The 27,201-nt window shown below is 45.2% G+C and overlaps 1 protein-coding gene across 1 annotated transcript in view; it reads right to left on the minus strand.

Moving 5' to 3' along the window:
- Positions 1 to 27,201, minus strand: part of LOC134341384 (low-density lipoprotein receptor-related protein 1-like) — a 286,341-nt gene that overhangs the window by 207,857 nt on the left and 51,283 nt on the right. The window contains exons 4-5 of the mRNA XM_063039246.1: positions 20,895 to 21,023; positions 10,268 to 10,531 (exon numbers count right to left, since the gene is read on the minus strand). Coding sequence (XP_062895316.1) covers positions 10,268 to 10,531; positions 20,895 to 21,023 — 393 coding nt within the window. The remainder of the gene's footprint in view (positions 1 to 10,267; positions 10,532 to 20,894; positions 21,024 to 27,201) is intronic.

Raw genomic sequence — 27,201 nt, forward strand, 5'->3', positions numbered from 1 at the left:
CCACACCGGGAGCACCATGCACACAGTTCCCGTCTCCCTATCCCTGGGTCAGACCCACACCGGGAGCACCGTGCACAGTTCCCATCTCCCTATCCCTGGGTCAGACCCACACCGGGAGCACCATGCACTGTTCCCATCTCCCAACCCCTGGGTCAGACCCACACCAGGAGCACCGTGCACAGTTCCCGTCTCCCTGTCCCTGGGTCAGACCCACACCGGGAGCACCATGCACTGTTCCCATCTCCCAACCCCTGGGTCAGACCCACACCAGGAGCACTATGCACAGTTCCCATCTCCCTGTCCCTGGGTCAGACCCACACCAAGAGCACCGTGCACAGTTCCCATCTCCCTATCCCTGGGCCAGACCCACACCGGGAGCACCACGCACAGTTCCCGTCTCCCTATCCCTGGGTCAGACCACAGTGGGAGCACCGTGCACAGATCCTGTCTCCCAACCCCTGGGTCAGACCCACACCAGGAGCACTGTGCACAGTTCACGTCTCCTTCTCATTAAATTGGAAAGGAAATCTCAGCAAATATTTCGCAAGGACAATGCAGGAACTGGGAAATTTGAACCAAGAATAGGAAGAAGAATGTTCTGGAGTTCACAAGTCCCAGAGGGATTAATAGAATTATGAATGTCTTCTATGACAGAGAGAACTCATTCTTCAACACACAGGCAAGTTGAAAGCCAGAGCTGGGTTACAGGAACGATTGCAAGGAAGTGTGGGTGGGAGTGACGGGAGAAGAGGGTAAGTGTGAGGGATAGAGGGGGAAGGGACAAAGAGGAGAGGATTACGTGAACCGAGCAGGGAGGTCTGTGATATAAAACTTCTGTAAACTCAAGACAGCCATCCTTTAACTGCCTGAACTTTGGACACAGGGGAGAGTAAATAAACAGGAGTTCACAGTTACTGCAGTGTCTTTCTGCCAGACAGAGAGGGGGAGGGAGGGTGGGGGGGAGGGAAGGAGAGAGAGAGAGAGAGATAGAAATAGAGAGAAGAGGGGAGGAGGGAGAGGGGGTAGGAAGGGAGGGGGAGGGAGAAAGAGAGGGAAAGGGAGGAAGAAAGAGAGGCAGAAGGGAAAAAAGAGTGAGTGAATATGTATGGGACAGAGAGTGGGAGGAGAGAGAGGGCAGAGAGAGAGAGAGAGAAAAGGCAGGAAGGGTGAGATAGTGGGAGGATGACTGTGGCAAGGAGGAAGAATTGATGTGGGAGAGTAGAGAGAGACAAAAGGATGGAGGGGGAAGGAAAGAGTGGGAGGGGGAGAGAGGAGGGAACAGGGGGAAGGAAGAGAGGAGGGCAGACAGTGGGTCTGTGACAGCTGGGATGGCAGAGGTTAGGTAGAGAGGAGGGGGGGGTGAAGGAGGAGAGGAGGAGAGAGTGCGGGGTAAAAGAAAGAAGGGAGGATAATTCCACACCTTTCACCAACAGCAAGTGTACGGTGGGAGAGAAAGCACTGTGCATCTCCCTCTAAGGAGTGTGTGGTGTATATGTGTCAGTCTCCCTATGTGTCTGTGCATGTGTGTGGGTGTCTGTGAGTGTGTGTGTGTGTGTGTGTCTATATCTCTGTGCATGTGTCTGTATCTCTCTGCATATGTTTGCATCTGTGTTTGTATGTGTGTGAATGTCTGTGTGTATCTGTGTGTCTGTATGTGTTTGTATCTGTGTGTGCAAGTCTGTGTCTGTATGTCTGTATCTGTGCGTCTGTGTCCGTGTATGTCTGTGTATATCTGTATGTGTTTATGTGTGTGTATCTGTGTGTGTGTGTATATCTGTGTTTGTGTGCGTGTATCTGTGTGCATGTATGTTTGTGTGTACGTGTGTGTGTGTGTGCGTGTGCGTGTGTTTGTCTATGTCTGTGTGCATATCTGTGTGTGTATGTCTGTGTTTGTGTATGTGGGTGTGTGTGTCTGTGTATATAACAGAGATATGTGTTTGTATCCATGCATGTGTGCGAGTGTGTGTGTGTGTATGTGTATTACTGTATCAGTGTATGTGTGTGTGTGTGTGTGTCTGTGTGTTTATGTGCATCTCTCTAAGTATGTTTGCATCTCTGTTCGAATATGTGTAAATGCCTGTGTATATCTGTGCGTCTGCATGTGTTTGCATCTGTTTGTATATGTGTGTGCCTGTATGTGTGTATCGTTGTGTGTGCCTGTATGTGTATGCGTGTATGTGTTTGCATCTGCGTCTGTGTGTGTGTGTGTCTATCATTGTGTGTTTGCATCTGTGTTTGTCTATGTGTATCTGTGTGTCGGTGTATATCTGTGTGAGTTTCTGTGTGTGTGGGGGGGGGCGGGGGTTTGTATGTGTGTGTGTGTGTGTGTGTGTGTGTGTGTTTGCCTGTGTGTTTGCATTTGTGTATGTATATGTGTATCTGAGGGAGCCACATCTGCTTTCAAGCCTGGTTCCTGGTTTATACTTCTGCATTAACTGGACGCTGTAACCTACGCAAGTGGCCTACGCACATTGTGAGCATTTATACTTGTGCGTTGGTGTGTCTGCGTCGCTCTGCAATTCGCGCATGTCACGCATGCGCACTCACCTGCCCGCGCAAGGCTTCATGGTCATGGTAGTCTCGGGGTAAACAAGACGCGAGCGTCTTTTTTCGTGCGAAATGTGTCCTCCATAATTTCAGAGGTCTGTAAAGCTTTATGGAAGGCACTGCAGCCAGAGTTCCTTCCCTGCCCTTCAGTCGCCCAATGGGAACCTATTGCAGCTTAGGAGGAAATGTGATGCTACCAAGCGGACCAATCACAGTTGTTGCGTTCTGCGTTGCTGCGACGCGCAGTTACATTTTGGGAGAGGTGCACGTCGCAGCAACGCAAGCTCTCGCGTAGGGTTCCGCGTCGGCTTTGTAGCGACGCGTTGACACAGAAGTATAAACCAGGCTTAAGGATGAGGCTTTTCATTCCAGGACGAAGGAGATGTCTTCCTCCACCACCAACTCTACTCTCAAACGCACCTCCCCCATTTCACGCACATCTGCTCTCACCCCATCCTCCAGCCACCCCACTAGGAATAGGGTTCCCCTGGTCCTCACCTACCACCCCACCAGCCTCCGGGTCCAACATATTATTCTCCGTAATTTCCGCCACCTCCAACGGGATCCCACCACCAAGCACATCTTTCCCTTCCCCCACTTCTGCATTCCGCAGGGATCGCTCCCTACGCGACTCCCTTGTCCATTCGTCCCCCCCCATCCCTCCCCACTGATCTCCCTCCTGGCACTTATCCTTGTAAGCGGAACAAGTGCTACACATGCCCTTACACTTCCTCCCTTACCACCATTCAGGGCCCCAAACAGTCCTTCCAGGTGAGGCGACACTTCACCTGTGAGTCGGCTGGGGTGATATACTGCGTCCGGTGCTCCCGATGTGGCCTTTTATATATTGGCGAGACCCGACGCAGACTGGGAGACCGCTTTGCTGAACATCTACGCTCTGTCCACCAGAGAAAGCAGGATCTCCCAGTGGCCACACATTTTAATTCCACATCCCATTCCTATTCTGACATGTCTATCCACGGCCTCCTCTACTGTAAAGATGAAGCCACACTCAGGTTGGAGGAACAACACCTTATATTCCGTCTGGGTAGCCTCCAACCTGATGGCATGAAAATTGACTTTTCTAACTTCTGTTAACACCCCTCCTCCACTTTGTACCCCATCCGTTATTTATTTATTTACTTTTTTTTTCCCCTTTCTTTTTCTCTCTTTTCTCTCCTTCTGTCCTTTTCACTTTCACTCCTTGCCTGCTCACCATCTTCCTCTGGGCTCCCCTCCCCCTTTCTTTCTCCCTGGGCCTCCCGTCCCATGATCCTCCCCCTTCTCCAGCCTTGTATCCCTTTTGCCAATCAACTTTCCAGCTCTTAGCTCCATCCTTCCCCCTCCTGTCTTCTCCTATCATTTCAGATCTCCCCCTCCCTCTCCCACTTTCAGATCTCTAAGTTTCTCTTCTTTCAGTTCGTCCTGACGAAGGGTCTCGGCCTGAAACGTCGACTGTACCTCTTCCTGGAGATGCTGCCTGGCCTGCTGCGTTCACCAGCATTTTGTGTATGATGTATATGTATATTTGTGTATGATGTATATGTATATTTGTGTTTCTGTGTATGTCTGTGTATCCGTGTGTGTGCATGTGTGTGTATGTATGTGAGTATGTTTGTGTGTCTGTGTGTATATCTGTGTATGTCTGTCTTTATCTGTGTGTGTCTCTATGTGTTTGTATCCATGTGTGTTTGTGTGTGTGTGTATCTGTGTATTTCTGTGTGTATGTGTTTGTATCTGTGTGTGTGTGTATGGGTGTGTCTGTGTGTTTGTATATGTGTATCTGTGTATATCCATGTGTGTGTGTCTGTGTGTACATGTATGTGTTTCTGTCTGTGTTTGTATCTGTGTGTCTGTGTGTGCATATGTGCGTTTGTATCTCTCAGCGTGTGTTTGTTCATGAGTGTACCTGTTTCTGTGTGTGTGGGTCTGTGTGTTTCAATCTGTATGTGTCTGTGTGTGTGGGTCTTTGTGTGTGTGTGCTCGTGTGTTTGTGTGTATGGGTGTGTCTGTGTGCATATCTGTGTATGTCTGTATGTGTGTGTGTGTGTGTGTGTGTGTGTGTGTGTGTGTGTGTGAGTGTGTCTGTGTGCATATCTGTGTATGTCTGTATGTGTGTGTGTGTGTGTGTGTGTGAGTGTGTGTGTGTGCATATCTGTGTATGTCTGTATGTGTGTGTGTGTGTGTGAGTGTGTCTGTGTGCATATCTGTGTATGTCTGTTTGTGTGTGTGTGTGTGTGTGTGTGTGTGTGTGTGTGCGTGTGTGAGAGAGAGAGAGAGAGAGAGAGAGAGAGGGAGTGTGTTTGTGTGTATGGCTGTGTCCATGTGTATATCTGTGTATGTTGGTTTTTGTGTGTGTGTGATTGTTTATCTATGTCTGTGTGTGGGTGTGGGTGTGTGTGCATCTTGTGTGCATGTGTGTGTCTGTGTATGCGTGTGTGTTTGTGTGTATATCTGTGTTTGTGTGTCTGTGTGTGTGTGTGTGTGTGTATGCATATATCTGTGTGTCTGAGAGAGAGAGAGAGTGAGTGAGTGAGTGAGTGTGTGTGTGTGTGTGTGTGTGTGTACGTACGTACAATTGTAGGCCATATCTCAGGTAATGATGAGTTTGAGTACAGAGAGGAAATTAAGAACCTGGTGGTATGGTGTGAAGACAATAACCTATCCCTTAATGTCAGCAAGACGAAGGAATTGCTTATTGACTTCAGAAGGGGTAGCGGACCACACGATCCCATTTACATCGGTGGTGCGCAAGTGGAACAGGTCAAAAGCTATAAGTTCCTCGGGGTCAATATCACAAATGACCTGACTTGGTCCAACCAAGCAGAGTCCACTGCCAAGAAGGCCCACCAGCGTCTTTACTTCCTGAGGAAGCTAAGGAAATTTGGCCTGACCCCTAAAACACTCACTAATTTTTATAGATGCACCATAGAAAGCATTCTTCTAGGGTGCATCACACCCTGGTATGGAAGCTGTCCTGTCCAAGACCGGAAGAAGCTGCAGAAGATCGTGAACACGGCGCAGCACATCACACAAACCAATCTCCCGTCCTTGGACTCACTTTACACCGCACGCTGTCGGAGCAGTGCTGCCAGGATAATCAAGGACACGACCCACCCAGCCAACACACTTTTCATCCCTCTTCCCTCCGGGAGAAGTTTCAGGAGCTTGAAGACTCGTATGGTCAGATTCGGGAACAGCTTCTTTCCAACTGTGATAAGACTGCTGAACGGATCCTGACCCGGATCTGGGCCGTACCCTCCAAATATCCGGACCTGCCTCTGGGTTTTTTTGCACCACCTTACTTTCACTTTTCTATTTTCTATTTACGATTTATAATTTAAATTTTTAATATTTACTATCGATTTGTACTCCAGGGAGCATGAAGAACAGAATCAAATATGCTGTGATGATTGTACACTCTAGTATCAATTGTTTGGCGACAATAAAGTATAAAGTATCTGCGTGTGTCTGTTTGTTTATCTATGTCTGCCTCTGTGTGTGTGTCTGTGCTTTCTTGTCTGTGTGTGTGTGTGTGTGTGTGTGTGTGTGTATGTGTATCTGTGTAAAGTTCCCGCTGTGACTACATGTTCCCTCAGGTGCTCCAATTTTCTGCCACATCCTAACAACATGTGGGGTTGATGGGCTAATTGACTGCTTTGAATTATCCACCCCCAACACCCCCTCCCCGCAAAATGTGTGTGGCAGATGGGAAGAATGTTGGGGAATAGATGGGAATGTGGGGAGAATGGAACATATGGGATCAGTGCAAATGGGTCACAGGCCTGCTTAAACCTCTCACACTGAGCCCAGCCCAGTGTTTAGTGCATAATGGTCACAACTTTAGAAAGTATTTCTCAAAATGAAAAAATATTTAGAATGGCTTTTCCTTTCTCAGTTCCTCAAAGTTTTGATTCCAAAGAAAAGCTACAATCTCTGCCAGATTTCATAACTCCCAAATGCACAGGATTTCACAACAAAACCAAAACCAGCTCTGGGGCACGTGCAAAGCTCCCAGACAGCGCCGCACAGGGCAACATATAGAGTTCCTGACAGATAACAGCAGCATGCAGACCATTCGTCTGACTCCCTGTCTCACACTACCCACATCCTCTGTCTCTTTCTTTCTCTCTCTCTCTCTCTCCCCCCTCCCCCATCTCCACCACTCTTTCTCTTCAATGCTCCGAAACAACCCACTCGGCAGTTTTTGGAAATGACTCACAATGACTCCGAAACAGCTGAGCAATAGATTCCAACTCTGAATGCTTCCCTCCAATCACAAATTTCTAAATTAACCCAATCTGGCCCCAACACATCTCTGTGACCCCTCCCCAACCCTTCCGGACTTTGTACCCCTCCCTGTCTCTGTGATCCCCTCCCACCCCTACACCCCTTTCCATCTCTGTGACCCCCTTCCCTCCCCTACACACCTCCCCGCCTCAGCAATTCCCTCAGTCTCCTACATCACTCCCTGTCTCTGTGACCCCCCCTTCCCCTACACCCCATCCCCATCTCTATGACCACCTCCTTCCCCTACAGCCTTCTCATCCCTGTTCCCCCCTCCCCTACACACCCCCCCATCTATGAACCCCGCCAGTCCCTACACCTCTCCCCGTCGCTATGAACTGCCTCCAGCACCACTACAAACCTCCATCCATCTTGCACTAATACACAACCTATCATTTCAGAGTGAAACTGCCAATCCTGAAATGATCACGAGCAGGTTCTCAGGGAGAGAAGACTGGCAATCAGGGTGGGAAATCGCAAAAACAAGGCATGATTCATGAGGAGCTGTTTATCCAACACCAATTGGCTTTGTTCAACTCTACTGCAACACTACCTGACAGGTGTGCAGAGATTACACCAGACAGGTCACAGGCACAGTGCCATGTCTCAGCAAAGTGGAGGACAGATCTCTGAGTGAGTGAGTGAGCGCACACGAGAGAGAGAGAGAGAGAGAGAGAGAGACTCTGCCTATGTCAGTATTAGTAGGTGTATTTGTGTCACTGTCTGTCTGTATGTGGTGGTCGGTAACAAGCTAAGACAACTCCAACTCCTAGCATTCCCACAAAATTCTGAACCTGTTAAGCCACCCAAATAACCCATATGAGCAAACACTGAAAGGGAGGAGGCCAGGGAGAATAGGGAGGGAGTTCCAGAACTCTGAAAAACCAGGTAATTGATGCAGGGAAAGAGGGAGAGATAAATAGGGAAGGAGTTGCAGAGCTCAGGAACGCAGGCAAATGAAGGCACAGCTACCAATGGTGCAATAGGGAATCATCAAGGTGCCGGTCTGGGATTGTCAGCACTAGCAGGTGTTACAAAATCCGGATGGTCTGGAGGGGGTTATAGACAGGGTCGGGTGTAGGGATTGCAGGGCAGTACATAGACAAGAGGGGTGTAAGGAAGGCAGGGTGTAACAGAGCTGGGAAGGGGTGGATTGAGTGTTTCCCAAATGAAACACTCAATCCCAGGGAACATCCTGCTGAGTCTCCCCTGCACTCGCTGCAGTGCAGTTCAAGTTCTCTAAAGCCGTGTTAAATATGGTCAGGCAGTCAGCCCAGACAGTGTGCAAGCTGTTGGCAGCCACAGGACTGCTGCCTTCCTCGAGACATGACATAGCACTGTCAGTACGGGCAGCCAAGATTCCAACCCTGCTCTCAATGTCCGATTCAGCAGGCAGTGCTTCAAGATGGCTGTGGGAGGGGCGCAGGGAGCGCCGCGCTGTGTGAGGGACAGTGAGGAGGGAGTGCCGTGCTCTGGGAGAGGCAGCAAAGTGGAACACCATGCATTGCGAGGGGCGATGAGGAGGGAGCGCCATCATGTGGGAGGGGCGGTGAGGAGGGAGCGCTGTGCTGTGAGAGAGGTGGTGAGGAGGGAGCACCGTGCAGTGGGAGGGACGGTGAGGAGGGAGCGTCACACTCTGGGAGGGACAGTGAGGAAGGAGCATCACGCTGTAGGAGGAGCGGTGAGGAGGGAGCACCACGCTGTGGGAAGGGCAGTGAGGAGGGAGTGTCATGCTTGTGGGAGGGGTGGTGAGGAAGGAGCACTGTGCTGTCGGAGGGGCAGACAGCATAGAGCGCCACGCTGAGGGAGGGGCGGTGAGGAGGGAGCCGGACTGTGGGAAAGGTAACAAGAGAGATAATCTCCTTGCCTGTACTGGCTGAATCACTTCCCCATCCAAGCTCAAACGAACTCCTTGCCGCCTTTTCCTAAAGCTCCACAACTCCCACAGTATTAGTCACACCCCACACAAATGTTTCCAACACCACCTCATTAATACCCCGAAAACAAGCCTCTGTCACCACCTCCCTCCCTCTCTCAAAGAACACTCATCCTATCCCAGGCTCCTTTGGAAGTCAGTGTGGGGTGGATGGGGGCCCCTTATCTAAGAAAGGATGTGCTGGCATTGGAGAGGGTCCAGGGGAGGTTCACAAGAATGATCCTGGGAATGAAAAGGTTAACGTATGAGAAGTGTTTGATGGCTCTGGGCCTGTTCTCGCTAGAGTTAAGAAGAATGAGGGAGTATCTCATTGAAAATTATTGAATATTGAAGAGACTAGATAAATGGATGTTTAATATAGTAGGCAGCACATCCTCACATTAGAGGGATGTTCCTTTATAACATAGATGAAGAGGAATTTCTTTAGCTAGAGGCTAGTGAATCTGTGGAGACCAAGTCATTGAGTATATTTAAAGCAGTAAGGGTGTCAAAGGTTATGGGGAGAAAGCAGGAGAATAGGGTTGAGAGGGATATTAAACCAGCCATAATGGAATGGCGAAGTAGACTCAATGAGCCAAATAGTGTAATTCTTCTCCTATTCTTATGGTCTACCCATCTCAACATGACCTCTCTCCCATCTCGACTGTATCCACAAACCCTGCTCCAGCTGCCCTTCGGGGGGAAGCAGCGAGCAGGGGAGTAGACTGGAAAACAGTGAATGCGATGCCATTGTTTTAAAAAAAAGGTGATGCAGGCAAGACGTGGGTAACTATAGGCCAGTTAGCTTAATGTCTATAGCTGGTAAAATGCTTGAAGCTACCATTAAGGACAAAGTAGTAAGAGATCTGGATAAAAGCAGTTTCATCAGGCAGTTCTGGTCTCCTTACTTTAGGAAAGACATTGTGGGTATAGAGGTGGTGCAGAGGAGATTCACCGGATTAATTCTGGAGATGAAGAGAGATTGAGTCACCTGGGACGATACTTGCTGGAATTCATAAGAATAAGAGGAGATCTTATAGAAAAGGATGAAATTATGAATGGAAGACATTAGAGGAGCCGGAAAGTTGTTTCCAAGGATGAATGAGACTAGAACTAGGGGACATGGCCTCAAGATTTGGGGGAATAGATTTTGGACAGCGATAAGAAGAAACTGCTTTTCCCAGAGAGTAGTGAATCTGTGCAATTCTCTGCCCAGGGAAGCAGTAGAAGCTACCTTATTATATATATTTAAGACACAGCTTGATAAATTTTTGCAGAGCTGGAGAATTAATGGTTATGGTGAAAAGACAGGTAGGTGGAGCTGAGTCCACAGTCAGATCAGGCTCAATGGGCCAGGTGGCCTACTCCTGCTCCTATTTCTTACACTTTTTCTTATGAGAGTTTCAAGGGCTCTCTGCCCTCAGAGAGGAAACGTTCTCCACCCGCTCCCGGCACCACATCTCTGTCTGAAATGGAGCGGACTACATCAAGAGCAGAGGAAGGAAGGAGCCAACTCACGGTGGACACTGAGAGTGATGTTGATGGTCCTCTCCTCTGAGAAACCCTTGAGGTTGGTGATTTTGGCACACTTGAGTCGAGACTCGGAGGCCGTGTCTCCCACGTGAACCCAGCACACAGTTTCCTTGGCATAGATGAAGTCCATGGCTGTGGTCTGCTTAGTCCTAACAGGGTTGACGAAGCTGATGCTGACCCCCTGAAGGTTGCTGGCGATGATGGTCTGGGAGTTGGCGATGAGAAGGATTGGCGGCCGGTCCACTGGTTCTATCAAGAAAGAGTGAAAACAATCACACTTAATTCCCAACCAGAAGCCTATTGGTGTTGTGACAACTTTGGTTTACAATTGTCACATAGTGAGGTACACTGAAAAACATGTTGTATGCCACTCATAGATCAATTCATTACAACGGCTCTTTGAGGTGGTACAAGAGAAAAGCAATAACAGAATGCAGAATAAAATGTTACAGTTACAGAGAAAGTGCAGTGCGGGCAGACAATAAGGTCCAAGGGCCACAACGAGTTAGATTATGAGGTCAACAGTCCATCTTATTATACAAGGGAACTATTCAATAGTCCTATAACAGCAGGATAGAAGCTGTCCTTGAACCTTGATGGTACATGTTTTCAAACTTTATTATCTTCTACCCAATGGGAGGGAGAGAAGAGAGAATGGGTGGGGTCTTTGATTATGTTCATTGCTTTACTGAGGCAGTGAGAAATGCAGGCACAGTTTACGAAGGGGAGGCTTGTTTCTATAATGTGCTGAGCTGTATCCACAACTCTGTGCAGTTTCAATGTTTCTCTCAAAGTTCAAAGTAATTACAAGAACACAACAGAGTCAATGAAAGACCATACCTAATAGGACAAACAACCAATGTGCAAACGACAACAAACTGTGCAAATAAAAAAAGAAAGAAATCATAATAATAAATGAATAGGCAATAAATATCAAGGACATGAGATGTAGAGTCCTTGAAAGTGAGTCCATAGGTTGTGCGAACACCCTATGTTGTTGGGCCAAATGAAGTTGAGTGAGGTTATCACCTTTGGTTCAAGAGCCTGATGGTTGAGGGGTAATAACTGTTCCTGAACCTAGTGGTGGGGGTCCTGAGACTCTTGTACCTCCTTCCTGATAGCAGCAGGGAGAAGAAAGCATGGCCTGGATGGTGGGTCCTTGATGCTACTTTCCTGCAACAACGCTCCATGTGGATGTACTGAATGCTCAGTGCTGGACTGAGCCATATCCACTACTTCTCTGCAGGCTTTTCCATTCAAGGACATTGGTATTTCCATACTAGGCTGTGATGCAGCCAAAAGAGCTCTTCCCTCAATATCATTGACTTCAGGAGGGGGCCAGTGCACACGCTACATATTCTTTACAGCAACAGTGCTGAGGTCAAGAACATAGAATAGTACAGCACAGTACAGGCTCTTCGGCCCACAATGCTGTGCCAACCCTTAAACCCTACCTCCCATATAACCCCCCACCTTAAATTCCTCCATATACCTGTCCTAACAGTCTCTTAAACTTCACTAGTGTATCTGCCTCCACCACTGACTCAGGCAGTGCATTCCACGCACCAACCACTCTCTGAGTGAAAAACCTTCCTCTAATATCCCCCTTGAACTTCCCACCCTTACCTTAAAGCCATGTCCTCTTGTATTGAGCAGTGGTGCCCTGGGGAAGAGGCGCTGGCTGTCCACTCTGACTATTCCTCTTAATATCTTGTATACCCCTATCATGTCTCCTCTCATCCTCCTTCTCTCCAAAGAGTAAAGCCCTAGCTCCCTAGAGAAGGTTGAGAGCTTCACGTTCCGATGCAGAAACATCACCAATAGCCTGTCCTGGTCTAACCACATTTGTATTATGGCTAAGATAATTCAATAGCACCTCTATTTCCTCAAGAGGCTAAAGATATTTGGCAAGCCCTCGTCAATCTTTACCTATTTTTATCAATGCATCACAGAAAGCATCATGTCCGAAAAAATCACGGCTTGGTATGACAACTGCTCTGCCTGAGACCATGAGAAACCACAGAGAGTTGTGGACACAGCTCAGCACATCACAGAAACCAGACTCTCCCCCATGGACTCTTGTATTTACAAGAACAACATGAATCAAAGATGAACTATATAAACTCCCTCCCCAACTTCGGGAGCATCATGGGTGTTGCCTCAAGAAGGCAACGTCCATCATCAGAGATCCCCACCACCTGGGCCATGCCATCTTCTCACAACTCCCATCGTGCAGGAGATACAGAAGCCTGAAGTCCCACACCACCAGGTTCAGGAACAGCTACTTCCCTTCAACCATTCGGTTCCTGAACCAACCAGCACAACCCTGATCGTTACCTCAGTACAGCAACACTGCAACCACTCTACACAATGGACTTTGTTTCCTTTTTGTTTTGTGTTCTTTCTTGTATAATTTTATATAATTGAAGTTTTCTTGTGAATGTATGTATCTGATGCTCTATTCCTGTGATGTTGTTGCAAGTATGTTTTTCACTGCACCTGTATACACGTGGACTTGTGCAGGTGACAATAAACTTGACTTTGAAAGATCTTTAACAACACTAACCCCATTTGTTTGCATTTGGCCCATATCCTCTAAACTTTTTGTACCTATGTACCTGTCCAAATTGCACCCACTTCTGACACTTCCTCATTCCACCTACCTACCACCTTCTGTGTGAAAAAACTTCCCTCTCAGGACCCTTTTAAATCTTTCCTCTCTCGCCTTAAACCTGTACCTTGGGGTTTTAGACTCCCTTGCCCTGGAGAAAAGATTGTGACCACCCACCTTATCTTTACTCCTCATTGATGCAATCACAAGGAAACGTTACTTGATTAGAAGTTTGAGGGCATTTGGTATGTCACTTAAGACTAACAAATTTCTATACATGTAGATTGGAGAGCATTCTGACTGGTTGCATCACAGTCTGCTGTGGAGGCTCCAATGCACAGGATTGCAAAGGCTGTAGAGGGGTGTAGACACAGCCAGCTCCATCACAGGCACAACACTCCCCATTATTGAGGAAAACATCAAGAGGCAGAGCTTCAAGAAGGCAGTGGGATCTATCACCATCCAGGACATACTCTTTTCTCATTAATACCACCAGGGAGGAAGTACAGTAGCCTGAAGACCCACGTCCAATGACTCAGCAACAGCTTTTTCTCCTCCATCATCAGATTTCTGAACAGACCATAAACATTACATTATTATTATTCCATTTTTGGCACTATTTATTTTGTAATTTATAGTAATTTTATTTTATTTAGAGATACAGTGCGGAACAGGCTTTCCGGCCCACTGAGCGGCACCGCCCAGCAACCCACTGATTTAACTCTAGCATAATCACAGAACAATTTACAATGGCCAGAATTAACCTACTAACTGGCACGTCTTTGGACTGTGGAAGGAAACCGGAGCACCGGGAGGAAACCAAAGCACACACAGGAAGAAGGTACAACTTTCTTACAGAGGACGCCAGAATTGAACTCTGAACTCTAATGCCTAGAGCATCATGCTAACTGCTACTCTACTGTGGCATACCTAATATATGTATTTACACTGTACTACAACAGATTTCATGTCATAGAAATCAGTGATAAGAAACCCGATTCTGATCTTTCATCCTCTATTAGGTCACCACTCAGCTGCCTTCGCCCCTGGTAAGACAGTCCCAGCTGCTCCAGACTTCCCTTGCAACACAAGTCCAATAGTTCACAGTTCGCTCTTGTGAAGGACTGTGAATCTGGACCGAGTCTCACTGCACACACAGGCAATCGTTTACCTTCAGTTGGGTTATGCACACTTCTCCACTCCAGAAAAGCAAAAGCATCACACAAAAACAAGTACGTCTACCAATGAGTCAATGGCTCTGTCAGATAGCACACACAAACATTTGTTTTTTTTCTCTCTCTAGAACAAATACACAGGTACCAGGAAACAAAGAACACCCACACACACACACGCAAGCACGCAAATGTCTTCTCACCCTCACTCTTTTTTTTAAATTTTATTTTTATTTGGATAAGGAATTCACAAGTATCATGTACTTTTTTCACACGTATAACCTTTTCCATTTTTTTATATGTATAAAACTATAATTATTTATACATTCTTAAGTACACATTGAGATGACAGAAAAGGAAATTAGACACTTAAATAGATAATTATGTACAGTGGTAATTCTAATCTATTAGGCTAAGTAATGGTATTAGTTGTTAAGAAAAATGGTAATAATAGTTTCCATATAACACTTCTGGACCATTTCTACTGGTCCAAAATGTTGTATGTAAGCCTATGTAACAACCATTGTAAGTGTTTATATCCTAATTTGTTCATGCTTGCTCCTGCCCCCAGACATAATTATCCAATCCCTATGTACTTATTTACTTAATTTTATCATTTTTTATCCCTTTCCCAAATCTTTTCCTTTACTTGTATTAATTCTCTATTTTCCAAAAGAAAACAAAAAACAGTAGACATTTAGACTAGGGGTGCTACGTTAGCAATATTACTGTGTTGATGAGAAGAGCAGTATAAATCATTAGGAGAGTCATCTAAAGTCTGCTCACATTGGGGTTATATATTCAATCCATTTATTCCAGATTTGATAAAATGTTTCTTTTTGAATTCTCAGGGAGTAAGTCAACTTTTCCATTTTAAATATTTCCAAGATAATTTTGTGACAATCTTCTAATGTAGGTGGTATTGGATTTAGCCACTTTCTAGTGATTGATTTCTTACTTGCCGCTAAGAGGGCCTGCAGCAACTTTATATCTTCCTTCTGTTCAAGAAACAATACATGCCCCAAATACAGCGTCTCAAAGTTCAGAGGTATCTGGGACCTAAGTACCTTAACTAATGTTCTATGAATACCTTCCCAATATATACTTAATTTAGGGCAATCCCAGAAAATATGAAAATGATTTGCCTCCTTGGAGCCGCACCTTCTCCAACACATCACGTTTGTATCTTTATATTTTTCCTGATATGGGGTCTTGAAGTATCTTATAATGTTTTTCCAACAATGTTCTCTCCAAGTCAAAGAATTAGTCGAGGACCATTGAAAGCTGCAGATTTTCCCCCAAGCCTCCTCTGAAAGTACCAACCCCGCTTCTTTCTCCCACTTCTCTTTAATATACAATGTGTTTACATTTTTTGCATGGGAGAGTGCATTATATAATCGAGAAACTGATTTACTAGGTAGTGAACTGCAAGCCGAATTCAGAATCTTGAAAAATTCTAATTCTACTGTTGATAGGTCTGTATATCTACAACTCTGGTTAACATAGTTTCGTACTTGAAGGTACCTAAAAAAGTCATTGTGTTCTAGGCCATGTTTGTCCTGCAGAATTTGGAAACTTTGTAATACTCTCTTATCTATAAATGAGAGGTAGGTTGTAAGACCTTTCTTTATCCATAATTTAAATCTTTTACCTCCTCTGTTGGGAAGGAATTCGGTGTCATATGCACACCATCTGAAGAGTTTTAACATGTTATTAATTCCACACGAATTAACCACCTTCTGCCATACTTTTAATGTAAGATTTATCCAACTGTTTTTAAATTTTTCCAACTGGGCCATCAATCCTTTGTCAGCTATTGAGGCCTGTAGAGGAAAACTGTCAACTAATCCAAATTCTATTTCCTTCCATCTAGCCTTATATTCCCTATTACACCAATATAACAGAGGGGTTATCTGTGAGGCATAAAAATAATTTCTCAGGCAAGGAAGAACCATACCTCCTCCTTCCTTCCCTAACTGTAAGGTGTTATATCGAATTCTAGGTTTCTTTCCTTGCCAAATGAAGCGGGAAATCCATTTGTCCCATTCCCTGAATTGATTATCATCCACCTCCACAGGTAAAGTACGGAAAAGATACAGTAACTGAGGAAGAATATTCATTTTTATAGTATTTATCCTTGAATTTAAACTTAAAAAGGGGATAAGATTCCATCTATGCATATCTGCTTTTATCTCTGAGATTAATGGCCCATAATTTACCTCTGACAGTGTTGAAAGATCCTTCGGCAGGGTTATTCCTAAATATTTTAATGATTTAGCTTCCCACTTAAGATCGTATGTATCCTGCAATTTTTTGGATGGTGTATAACTTAGGGACATAACCTGCGTTTTCTTTACATTTATTTTATAACCTGATATTTTCCCAAAGTCATCCAACAGTGTAAACAAACCTATAAATGATTTTTCTGGTTCACTCAGATAGACCAAAACATCATCTGCGAATAACGCCATTTTCTGTTCAATCCCTGCCACCTTGATACCTTTTACGATTTCGCTCTGTCTTATTAGTTGGGCAAGTGGTTCAATATATAGCACAAAAAGGAGAGGAGAAATTGGGCATCCCTGTCTAGTGCCTCTCTCTAAAATGAAGGAGTCAGAGAGGTCTCCATTTATCTTAATTCGGGCTGTTGGGCTGTCATACAGAGTCTGAATTACTTTAATAAACCTTTCTTGAAAGCCGAATCTTCCTAACACTCTGTATAGGAATGCCCAACTAACCGAATCAAAAGCTTTCTCAGCATCTAATCCTACTACCATTGTCTCTGTCCCATTCTTATTAACCTGTTCTAATATGTGCAGACTTCTCCTTATGTTGTCCTGTGTGTGTCTTTGTTGAATAAATCCAGTCTGGTCTAAATGGATTAGGCCAGGTAAAAACTTTTCCAATCTGCGCACTAATATAGATGTAAATAGTTTGTAATCTAAATTAAGAACACTAATTGGCCGATAATTGCCACATTCTAGTTTATCTTTACCCTCTTTAGGAATAACTGAAATAATCGCTCCTCTCCAGGAAGGTGGAGTTTCTCCTCTCTGCAGGATCCAATTAAAGGTGTTAAGTAGTAATGGGGTTAACTGTTACTTCAGCGATTTGTACCACTCTGAGGTAAACCCATCAGAACCCGGGGACTTTCCAGCCTTTAACCTAGAGATGGCCACGTTCAGTTCTTTGACAGTTACTGGTTCTAATAAACTTTCATTTTGTAAATCTGTAAGTTTAGGTAGATCTAAAAAATTCAATAAACTGTCTATATAGGGCTCATTGAGGGCCCAGGGTTGGGAGTACAGCTCTCGATAATATGTTTCAAAACTCTCTTGAATTTTCCCTATTGTACTCTCCACAAGCTTTGTCTTTGGATTCTTTATTTTATGAATTGTATTGTCTGCTTGTTGTTTTCGTAAGTTATATGCTAATAATCTAGCTGATTTACCTCCTACTTCATAATTCTTTTGTCTCAGGTAAAGAAAATTTCTTTGAGTTTCCAATGTATAAATATTGTCAATTTCACTTTGCAATTTCCTAATTTCCTGTTTCAGATTTGAATTACTTCTGTTGCTATCTACAACTTGAAGTTGTTTTAATTTTCCTTGAAGGTCTGCTAATTTTTGCGCATTGATTTTTTTCAGGTGAGTGGTAATGGAAATAATTTTCCCTCTCAGTACAGCTTTCAACGTATCCCATAAGATCACTGGTGATGTTTCTCCCGTGTCATTAAGGTCTAGATATTCTTTGATTTCTCCCCTTAATCTCTCCATTACTTTTGGGTTATTGAGTATATGTGAGTATAGCCTCCATAGTGTTTTCCTCATTTTCTTTTCCAGGATTAGAGACATAGAGACTGGGCTATGATCCGACAGATCAATTGTTGCAATATTACAGTTTTTTATCCTGAGTCTATCTGTATTAAAGATAAAGAAATAGTCTATCCTTGAATAGGCTGAATGAGGGAAAGAGTAATGTGTATAATCTTTACTAGTGGGTGTAATTCCCTCCACACATCTATAATTCCCAACTCCTCCATCAATAAATTCATTTTCCGAGTCAGAGGTTTATTCTGAGTAACTATTCTTGAAGAATCTAAAACAGGATTTAATCTAATATTAAAATCCCCTCCACAAATTACTAGCCCTTGAGAACTGACCATTAGGTCAAAAATGTGTCTATAAAATGACCATTCACAACCTGGAGGAGCATAAGCATTCAGCAATGTTATTTCTGTACCTTCTATTCTTCCTGTGATTTTTACAAACCGTCCTTCTTTGTCTTTAGTCTCTGAAATATGTTCATAATTAAGAGTACTTGATACTAAAGTAGCTACCCCTCTTTTGTGACTCAATTTATATGATGAATAAAATACATGCTTAAAGCCCATTCTTTTTAATTTTCCATGTTCAGCTTGGCTCATATGTGTTTCCTGGAGGAAAGCTATTTGTGCCCTCTCTTTTTTCAATTTAGACATAATCTTATTTCTTTTAATTGGATTCAAAACCCCATTAACATTATAGGAAATTATTTTTACCAATTCAGTTTGCATTTTTCTCTAGTAGAAAAAACACTCTCCTTTTCTAACCAAACAGTAAGCAATCCCTTCTCAACAGTAAACCAAAACATATAACCACACCCTAGACATTTTTGAACGTATAACATTTGAAAATTTTTCCCGACTTCCCACAGTGAGGCCTGAGCACCGACCCGCCTCAGTTCAGAGGGATAACCTCTATCTTCACCCTGTGTTAGAGGGCCCTCAGCAGTTTGAATAATCATAGAGAATTTTCTCCGATTTATGTCTCGACCATATTGCTATCATTCAAGTTATTCCGTCTAGTTTATTTTCAGTTACCAGTTTTCATTTTACCTTTAAGTCCGATTTACTCTTTTCAGTCATTTCTCCTAATTAATCTGTATTCTCTGTACATTCGCGTCTGAATATTTGCAGTTTTTCCTTGTAGTTTGACACTCTGTTTCGAGTGGAGCGTCCTCGCCCCACTAACTGCCACGACTTCTGCCGAATCCTCTCCAGTAGCGACTCCAGTTGGGTGATAACTTTAATAGGTAGTCCCCAGTCCGCCAGGTCCAATGTTGCCTCCTCCACCGTAGCGTAAGTTTTTGTCCCTTCGTCGTAAAAGACTCTCAGCCGAGCTGGATACAGGGTCTGGAATCTGATGTTGTTTTCCTTCAGGACTCTCCGTGTTTCCGTATATTCCTTCCGTCTGGCAAGAATCCCCGGTGCGTAATCATGGTCTAAACTGATTTTACAGTTGTTCCACATGAAACCTTTCTTTTGCCATGCCCGTTTAAGCACCTCTTCCTTCGTTCTGTAACTGAGAAATCTGACCAGAATCGATCTGGGCTGGGCGCCTGCCGGGGGCTGTGGTGCCAACACGCGGTGAGCCCTTTCTATCTGTAGGTCTTTTGCGGCCGGTATATCAAGGTTCTCTCTAAGCAGCTTCTCTAAGAAGGGAATCATCAATCCGGGTTTACCTTCGGTTCCTTCGGGAACTCGGTAAATCCTCACATTTTCCCTTCTTGAGCGGCCTTCTTGATCTATTAGTTTCCACTTCAGCATTTCTGCTATCACTTCCTCGGCGTTTTGTAGCTTCTCTTCAATTCCAACAATCCTCGCTTCGGCTTCATCTATCTGCGAGTTAGTTTTTACTATTTCTCCTTTAATATCCTCCAGCTGTTTGTTGTTATCTTGTCGGAACTCGCGAATCTCTCCGAGAATCAAAGGCAGAGTCACCAATTCCTCCTCATTATCTCCGTCCTGGCTTGCCGTGGGGGAGCTAGGCCCGTCGCCTTGCTGTGTCTCTTTATGTTTATCAGCCTTCGGAGCGGACTTTTTAATCTTGTTCTTAGGCATCATCCTTGCCCCTTTTATTAATATAGTTATGCAATATTAAGCATTTGTCTAAATTTGATTTTGGGGCAGTTTACCTTCTTTTTTGTCGAGAGACCTTTTCCTTACGCCGCCATTCCCTTGATGACCCGGAAATCCACCCACCCTCACTCTTTTCACGCATGAACCAATACCTGCTTCTCCGTATCTGCACACATCTGTTTCTCTCACACACACCAAGCAGCAAGATACACAGACACAATACACTCCCCTCTCGCTGGCTTTCCCTCTCCCTCACACACACATCCACGATATATATATCTGTCTCTCCTTCTCTCACATATCTACCCCTCTCTCTCTCACACACACACACATTTCTCTTCCCCTACTTCCCCTTACACCAGCACATACACAATTTTCTTCACACACACACAGGCCTGCCCAGCAAACAGACTGCACGCAGCCAGTACACTGACCGTACGGCGAGGGGCCACAAATCACAGTCAGATCATAACCAGCGGAGGTGCAAGAGGAGGGCAAAGAGCAACCCACCGAACCCAACACACAAGGGGCAGGCAGAGCGACCCCCGTCCGAACACAACAGGTGAACAGGAAGGGTGTTCCTCAAACACAAGAATCCAAAACCACTTGCAGAACCCAAGGTCTGTACCGCAAAACATGCTTCATGTCCTATAAGACAGCACGATTAAATCTGATGCTGTCTCTGATTCAGATCCCCAAATTGAGATCACCCATCACCTGTTTCACTCCAAATCCCAGTCTGGCAACTGTACACCTAACAGACCTCCCTTCACTACACCCCTCCCCATCTATGTGAAGCCCCTTCCCAACCCTAAACCCCACCCGTGTTTGCGACCCACTCCAATCTCCTACATTCCTGCCCATCTGATACAAGGAGACACAAACCCTTCCCACCGCTGTTCCGAGACTAGTTGTTGAGCAACTTCTTACCATTTTTTGCCTTACACGATTTGTTATCCGGCTGCAGAAGGTACCCTTCCACACAGCTGCATGTATAGGAGCCCTCCGTGTTGGTACAAGTCTGACTGCAGGTCCCGTAGATGGTACATTCATCAAAATCTGTACTCAAGGAGAAATGGCTCTGTGTTAGATCATCACAGGGGAAGCACAAGTGTACTGAAACTCCAGTCAGCCAATGTCCAAAGGTTCAGAATTCCTGAAACTTCAATGTTACCAAGCATGACCCCAGTTCCTACTCTCTTTAAATCCTCTAGCCCTCTGGGTCAGACTCACAGAGGGAGCACCATGCACAGTTCCCATCTCCCTATCCCTGGATCAGACCCACACCGGGAGCACCGTGCACAGTTCCCATCTCCCTATCCCTGGGTCAGACCCACACCAGGAGCACTGTGCACAGTTCCCCACTCCCTGTCCCTGGGCCAGACCCACACCGGGAGCACCGTGCACAGTTCCCGTCTCCCTATCCCTGGGCCAGACCCACACCGGGAGCACCGTGCACAGTTCCCATCTCCCTATCTCTGGGTCAGACCCACACTGGGAGCACCGTGCACAGTTCCCATCTCCCTATCTCTGGGTCAGACCCACACCGGGATCATCATGCACAGTTCCCATCTCACACCGGTAGAACCAGTGCCTCCCAGCTCCACAGACGCTAGTTTGATCCTGACCTTCAGTGTTCTGTATAGAAACATAGAAAACCTACAGCACAATACAGGCCCTTTGGCCCACAACGCTATGCCGAACATGTAGTGTTACATGCTCAAGATCTTTTTTTTTGTGAGAATGATGTAATGGTCTTTTGGAAGTCACCTGATGTGATTTTCCCGCCGATGTGAGGTCACGTGATGATATGTGCCCCGTGACTATATAAGGGTCGACTCAGGTGATGCAGTGGGTTTTTGAGTTTGTAGATTTCCAGGTAGAACGTGTTGTGCCTCCGTTTCTGTTGCGTGTTTGTTTTTGTGATACAGTTTCATTTTTAAAATGGAAGGTGTGTTCTCTTACAAGATATTGTATTTGGACTGGGAATTTGTGGCTGGAAGTGCCAATTTACTCAATTCCGACAGTTTTGAAGGGAGAGTGAAGAATTCATCAAAGTGAAGGATCGAGAGAAGTCGGCATCGTTTGGCAGTTTAATAAAGAATCCAACTTATTGAGTCTTCGTTGGAGAGAACCTGCATCAAGATAACTCTTGCAAAAGGGCAATGAGTTCATGCAAAAAGGTGCTCTCTCTCTCTCTCTATAAAGGAATTTAAGGTCAGTTGATTTAAACTGTTTATTTTCGGCATCGGGAATCCTGTGGACAGAACCAGCAGTAAAGGTGCATCTGTGCAGAAATCCTTCTCCAGAGAAATCTCTCCCAATTGAATGTGTAAAACTGTTGGACTTTTGAAGTTATCGCTTTAAGAACTATATCTGACTGTATCGCTTTAAGAACTGTTTTCGCATTTAACGCTTTAAGAACCAGAGCCAAGTGGAGTTGGTGAACAGCTGCATATGTTAACTTCTGGTTAAAGTTTTCCTTTGTTTTTTTTCCTTATCGTTTATACGTGTTTAATAAATGTTTGGTTGTTTTTATATAACCTGTCTCGATTAATATTCATTGTTGCCGGTTACGTAACAGTACTTAACCTGCGAAATTACCGAGTGTTATGTGTGGCTGTATGAGAAATTTGTACATTCTCCCTGTGACTCTGTGGGTTTCTGTTGGATGCTCTGGTTTCCTCCCACATCCCAACCGTGTGCAGTGTCAGTGAGTTAACTGGCAGCTGGAAATGTGTCCTGACACCCACACTCCCCCCGCCCCCCCCCCCGTTTGCGTGTGCGGTAGAACCTGGTGTGGTGTCAATAGGAAAGGGAGCGGAATGAAATGGGATTGGTATAGATGGGTGAACTCAAAGGGCTGTAGGGTTATTCCCTACACATCTGGAAGGGCAAGGCCTCAATATTCTCAATCACATCTTGGACATTTCTTCTCCACTCAGGTGGGAGATTCCACAGAAGTAAAGACACAGCACACTGTTAACAGCAGGATCCTCAATAGTATCGATGAGCAGAAGGATCTTGGGGTTCAAGTGCATTCCTCCCTGAAAGTGGCTACACAGGTTGACAGGGTGGTAAAGAAGGCGTATGGCACACTTGTCATTAGTAGTCGAGGCAACGAGTTCAAGAGCTGGTAAGTTAGAATACTCTTGCTAGTCCGCCTCTAAAGTATTGCATTCTGTTTTGGTCACCATGCTACCAGAAAAGGTGTAGGTGCTTTGGAGAGGATGCTGCCTGGTTTAGAGGGCATGAACTATAAGGAGAGGTTGGACAAACTTGCTTTTTTCCCTCTCTGGAGTGCTGGAGGCTGAGGATAGAGCAGACAGCTGGTACCTTTCCCCCAGGATGGAAATATTTAATACCAGAGAGCATGCATCTAAGGTGGGAAGTGGTTAAGTTCAAAGGATAAACATGAGAAAGTGTGCAGATACTGGAAATCCAGAGCAACACACACAAACTGCTGGAAGAACTCAGCAGGTCAGGAAGCATCTATGGAAGTGAATAAACAGTTAACATTTCGGGCCGAGACCCTTCTTCGGGATGTAAATTCAAAGGACTGGAAGGATATGGACACTGTGTAGCCATAAGTGATTAATTTAGTTACAGATCTGATGAGTTCAGCACAACACTGTGGGACAAATGTCCTGTTCCTGTGCTGTACTCTGTACGTTCATCAGTGGGGAGGTTGCATCTCATTAATAAAGCTTCAAGAACATTTCCCACCACAGAGTCCAGATTCCACATGAGGATCCATCATGTGGGATTTGGTGGAGGGTCACTTGCACCTCATCACACAGGCAGACAAGGGTCATGAAGGTGGCACCTGATACATTGCCCTTTATCAGTCAGGACATTGAGTCCAGTTGTTGGGACGTCATAGTGCAGCTGTACAGTTCATTGGCAAAGCAGCACATGGGAGTATTCTAGTCGCCCAGCTATACAAGACGGTAACTAAGCTGGGGAAGGTGCAGAAATGATTCACCAGGGTGTTGCCCAGACTGGACAGACTGGGACTGTTTACCCTGGAGTGAAACAAGGGGTAGAGAAAAAGTGGATGGTCACAATCTCAATCCACACCTCCCCCCCACCCACTCTCCCAAATTACAGGAGACTAAAACTAGAGGCCACAGATTTAAGGTATGAGGAATGTGAGGGGAACAATTGAAAAGGAACATAAGGGACATGTTTTTATACACTGGTGAATATATGGAACGAGCTGTCAAGGAATTGGTAAAGGCGGGTACCATTACATCAGTTAAAAGACACTTGGTCAGATTCATGGATAGGAAAGATTTAAAGGGATCTAAGGCAAGTCCATAAATCTTGTAATCTTTGACTTGTGAAGTTTGTACATCTTATTGTTAAGGTAACTTATTCTTTATTATTTCTCTTCTAATTTTTGTATATCTGTGCATTTGTAATTCTACTGTGACACTGTTAATTTCCTTTGGGATCAATAATTGGGATCATCTATCTATAAAATATCAGAGCAGAATTAGTCTACTGCCACATTCAACTATGGCTGATTTCTTTTCTCTCACAACCCCGTTCTCCCATCTTCTCATCGTAACCCTCAATCTCTTTACTGATCGAGAACCATCAAGCTCTACCTTAAACATACCCAATGGCTTGGCTTCCATCACCCGCTGACACAATGAATCCCACAGATTCACCAATCTCTGACTGAAGAAGTTCCTCCTCATCTTAGTTCTAAAAGGACATCCCTTCATTCAGAGGCTGTGCCTTCATTTTGCGGACTCTCCCACTGATGGAGACGTCCTCTCCACATCTGCTCTCTTCAGGCTTTTCAGTATCTGGGAGGTATCAATGAGATCCCCTCCCCCCTCATCCTGCTGAACTCCATCAAGTACAGGCCCAGAGACATCAAACGTTCCTCGTATGTCAAGCCTTTCAGTCCCAACATCGTTCCGGTGAACGTCCTTTGGACCCTCTTGGGGAACATCTTTCCTTAGATACAGAGCCCAACATTGCTCACAGTATCCCAATGGCCATCTGACCAATGCCAATGCCTTATAAAGCCTCAGCATTACATCCTTATTTTTGTATTCCAATCCTCTGAAAATGAATGCTAACATTGCATTTGCCTTCTTTTCACTGACTCAACCTGCAAGTTAACCTTTAGGGTATCCTGCACTAGGACTCCCAAGTTGCTTTGCAAGACCTATTTCTGAATTTTTTAGATTATGAGAACACTCGGTCCTCGTTTATTGTCATTTAGAAATGCATGCATGTATTAAGAAATGATACAATGTTCCTCCAGAGTGATATCACAGAAAAACAGGACAAACCAAAGACTAACACTGACAGAACCACATAATCATAACATATAGTTACAGCAGTGCAAAGCAATACCATAATCTGATGAAGAGCAGACCATGGGTACGGTAAAAAAAAGTCTCAAAGTCCCGAGTCGATCGACTCTTGAGTCCCCGATAGCAGGCGGCAAAAGGGAGAAACTCCCTGCCATAAACCCCCAGGCACCGACAACTGTCGATGCATTGGAAGCACCTGACAACAGCCAACACTGAGTCCGTCCATTCGAAAACTTCGAGCCTCCGACCAACCCCCTCCGATACAGCATCCCGAGCGCCATCCTCTGCTGAGCGCCTTCGACCTCACCCCGGCCGCCAAAACAAGCAAAGCTGAGGATTCGGGGCCTTCTCCTCTGGAGATTCTGGACCACACAGTAGCAGCGGCAGCGAAGTGGGCATTTCAGAAGTTTCTCCAGATGTTCCTCCGCGCTCTCACAACTGTCTCCATCAAATCAGGATTGTGCACAGTCTCCTACTTGACAGATTACGGATATCATTCACCGGAGAGGCTGCGTGCGCTGCGATCTTCTCCTCCTCCTACTACCTGTGCTACCTACTTAGAAAATAGTCCTTACACCTTTATTCTTCCTCCTACAGAACTTAACCCCACACTTCCCTATCCTGTGTAACAACTGCCACTTCTCTGCCCATTCTCCTAACCCGTCCAGGTCCTCTGCAGAATTCCTGCCTCCTCAACACTACTTGCCCATGCTGCTGCAGAAGGAATCGGGTGGGGGTGGAGGGCATGTGGTGAGGAGAGGCGGCATCACGGGAGGTATTGAAACACTCTTTCAGAACTCAAGGGACTGAGTAATGGAAAGAGGATGAGCAAGTTGGGACTCTTGCTTCTTTGAGTGTGGGGACTGAGTGGTGACCTTATAGAGGTGTATAAAAATCAGAAGGACCATCGCTAGGATGAATACACACAGTCTTTCCCTCCCAAGGTTGGGGAATCAAGATCTAGAGGGCATAGGTTTAAGATGAGATGATGAGATTTAATAGGAATCCAAGAGGCAACTTCTTCACCCAGAGGGTGGTCAATATATAGATCAAGCTGACAGAGGAAATGGTTGAGACAGGTACATTAAATGACATTTAAAAAACACTTGGACAGGTACATCGATAAGAAAGGTTTACAGGGATATGGGACAAACACAAGCAAATGGGATGAGTTCAGCTGAGAATCCTGGTCATAGCATACTACGGCATAGAACCAGGTCCTTCTGCCCATCAACTCTGTGCCAACCCAATCTACTACCTAGTTACATCTACCTGCACCTGAACCATACCCTCCAAACCACTCCCATCCATGTACTTATCTAAAGTTTTCTTAACTATTACAATGAAACCCGCATCTATCACTTCGGCTTGCAGCTCAACCACTGTGTAAAGAGGTTTCGGCATGGACTAGATGGACCAAAGGGCCTGTTTCCATCTTCTATGTTTAGGCGCGTTCCTAAGGGAAAGCATGGTAGTCAGCAGAAAGGCAGTGTTGATACAGACTTCCTCAAAACCACAGACAGCCAAATGGGGGTTGGGGGAGGGGGGGAGTAGGAGAATAAGGTTCCAAATTGAAATGACTCGTAAGTGTCAGAAGACGCAATCTTTGTTAGAGAAGTTGCTAGCAGGAACTAACGGTTTTTTTCCGTTTGGTACAATTGCTGCCTCAGCACCCTGCACTTCCACTTCAACATATTGAACATCTTGCTCTCTGCTTCACTGACTGCCCTTGCACACTGGCCTTCACTAACAAGGATTGGGACCTTCAGCCCATCATGTCTGTGCCATACATGATGCCAAATTAAACTAACTCCAATCTGCCTACACATGGTCCATGTCCCTCCATTCCCTGCCCATTCACCTGCCTGTCTCAAAGACCTCTGGAATATCATTCCCGCAGC

This window comes from Mobula hypostoma (assembly GCF_963921235.1).
Source record: "Mobula hypostoma chromosome X1 unlocalized genomic scaffold, sMobHyp1.1 SUPER_X1_unloc_1, whole genome shotgun sequence".
NCBI classification, from domain to species: Eukaryota; Metazoa; Chordata; class Chondrichthyes; order Myliobatiformes; family Myliobatidae; genus Mobula; species Mobula hypostoma.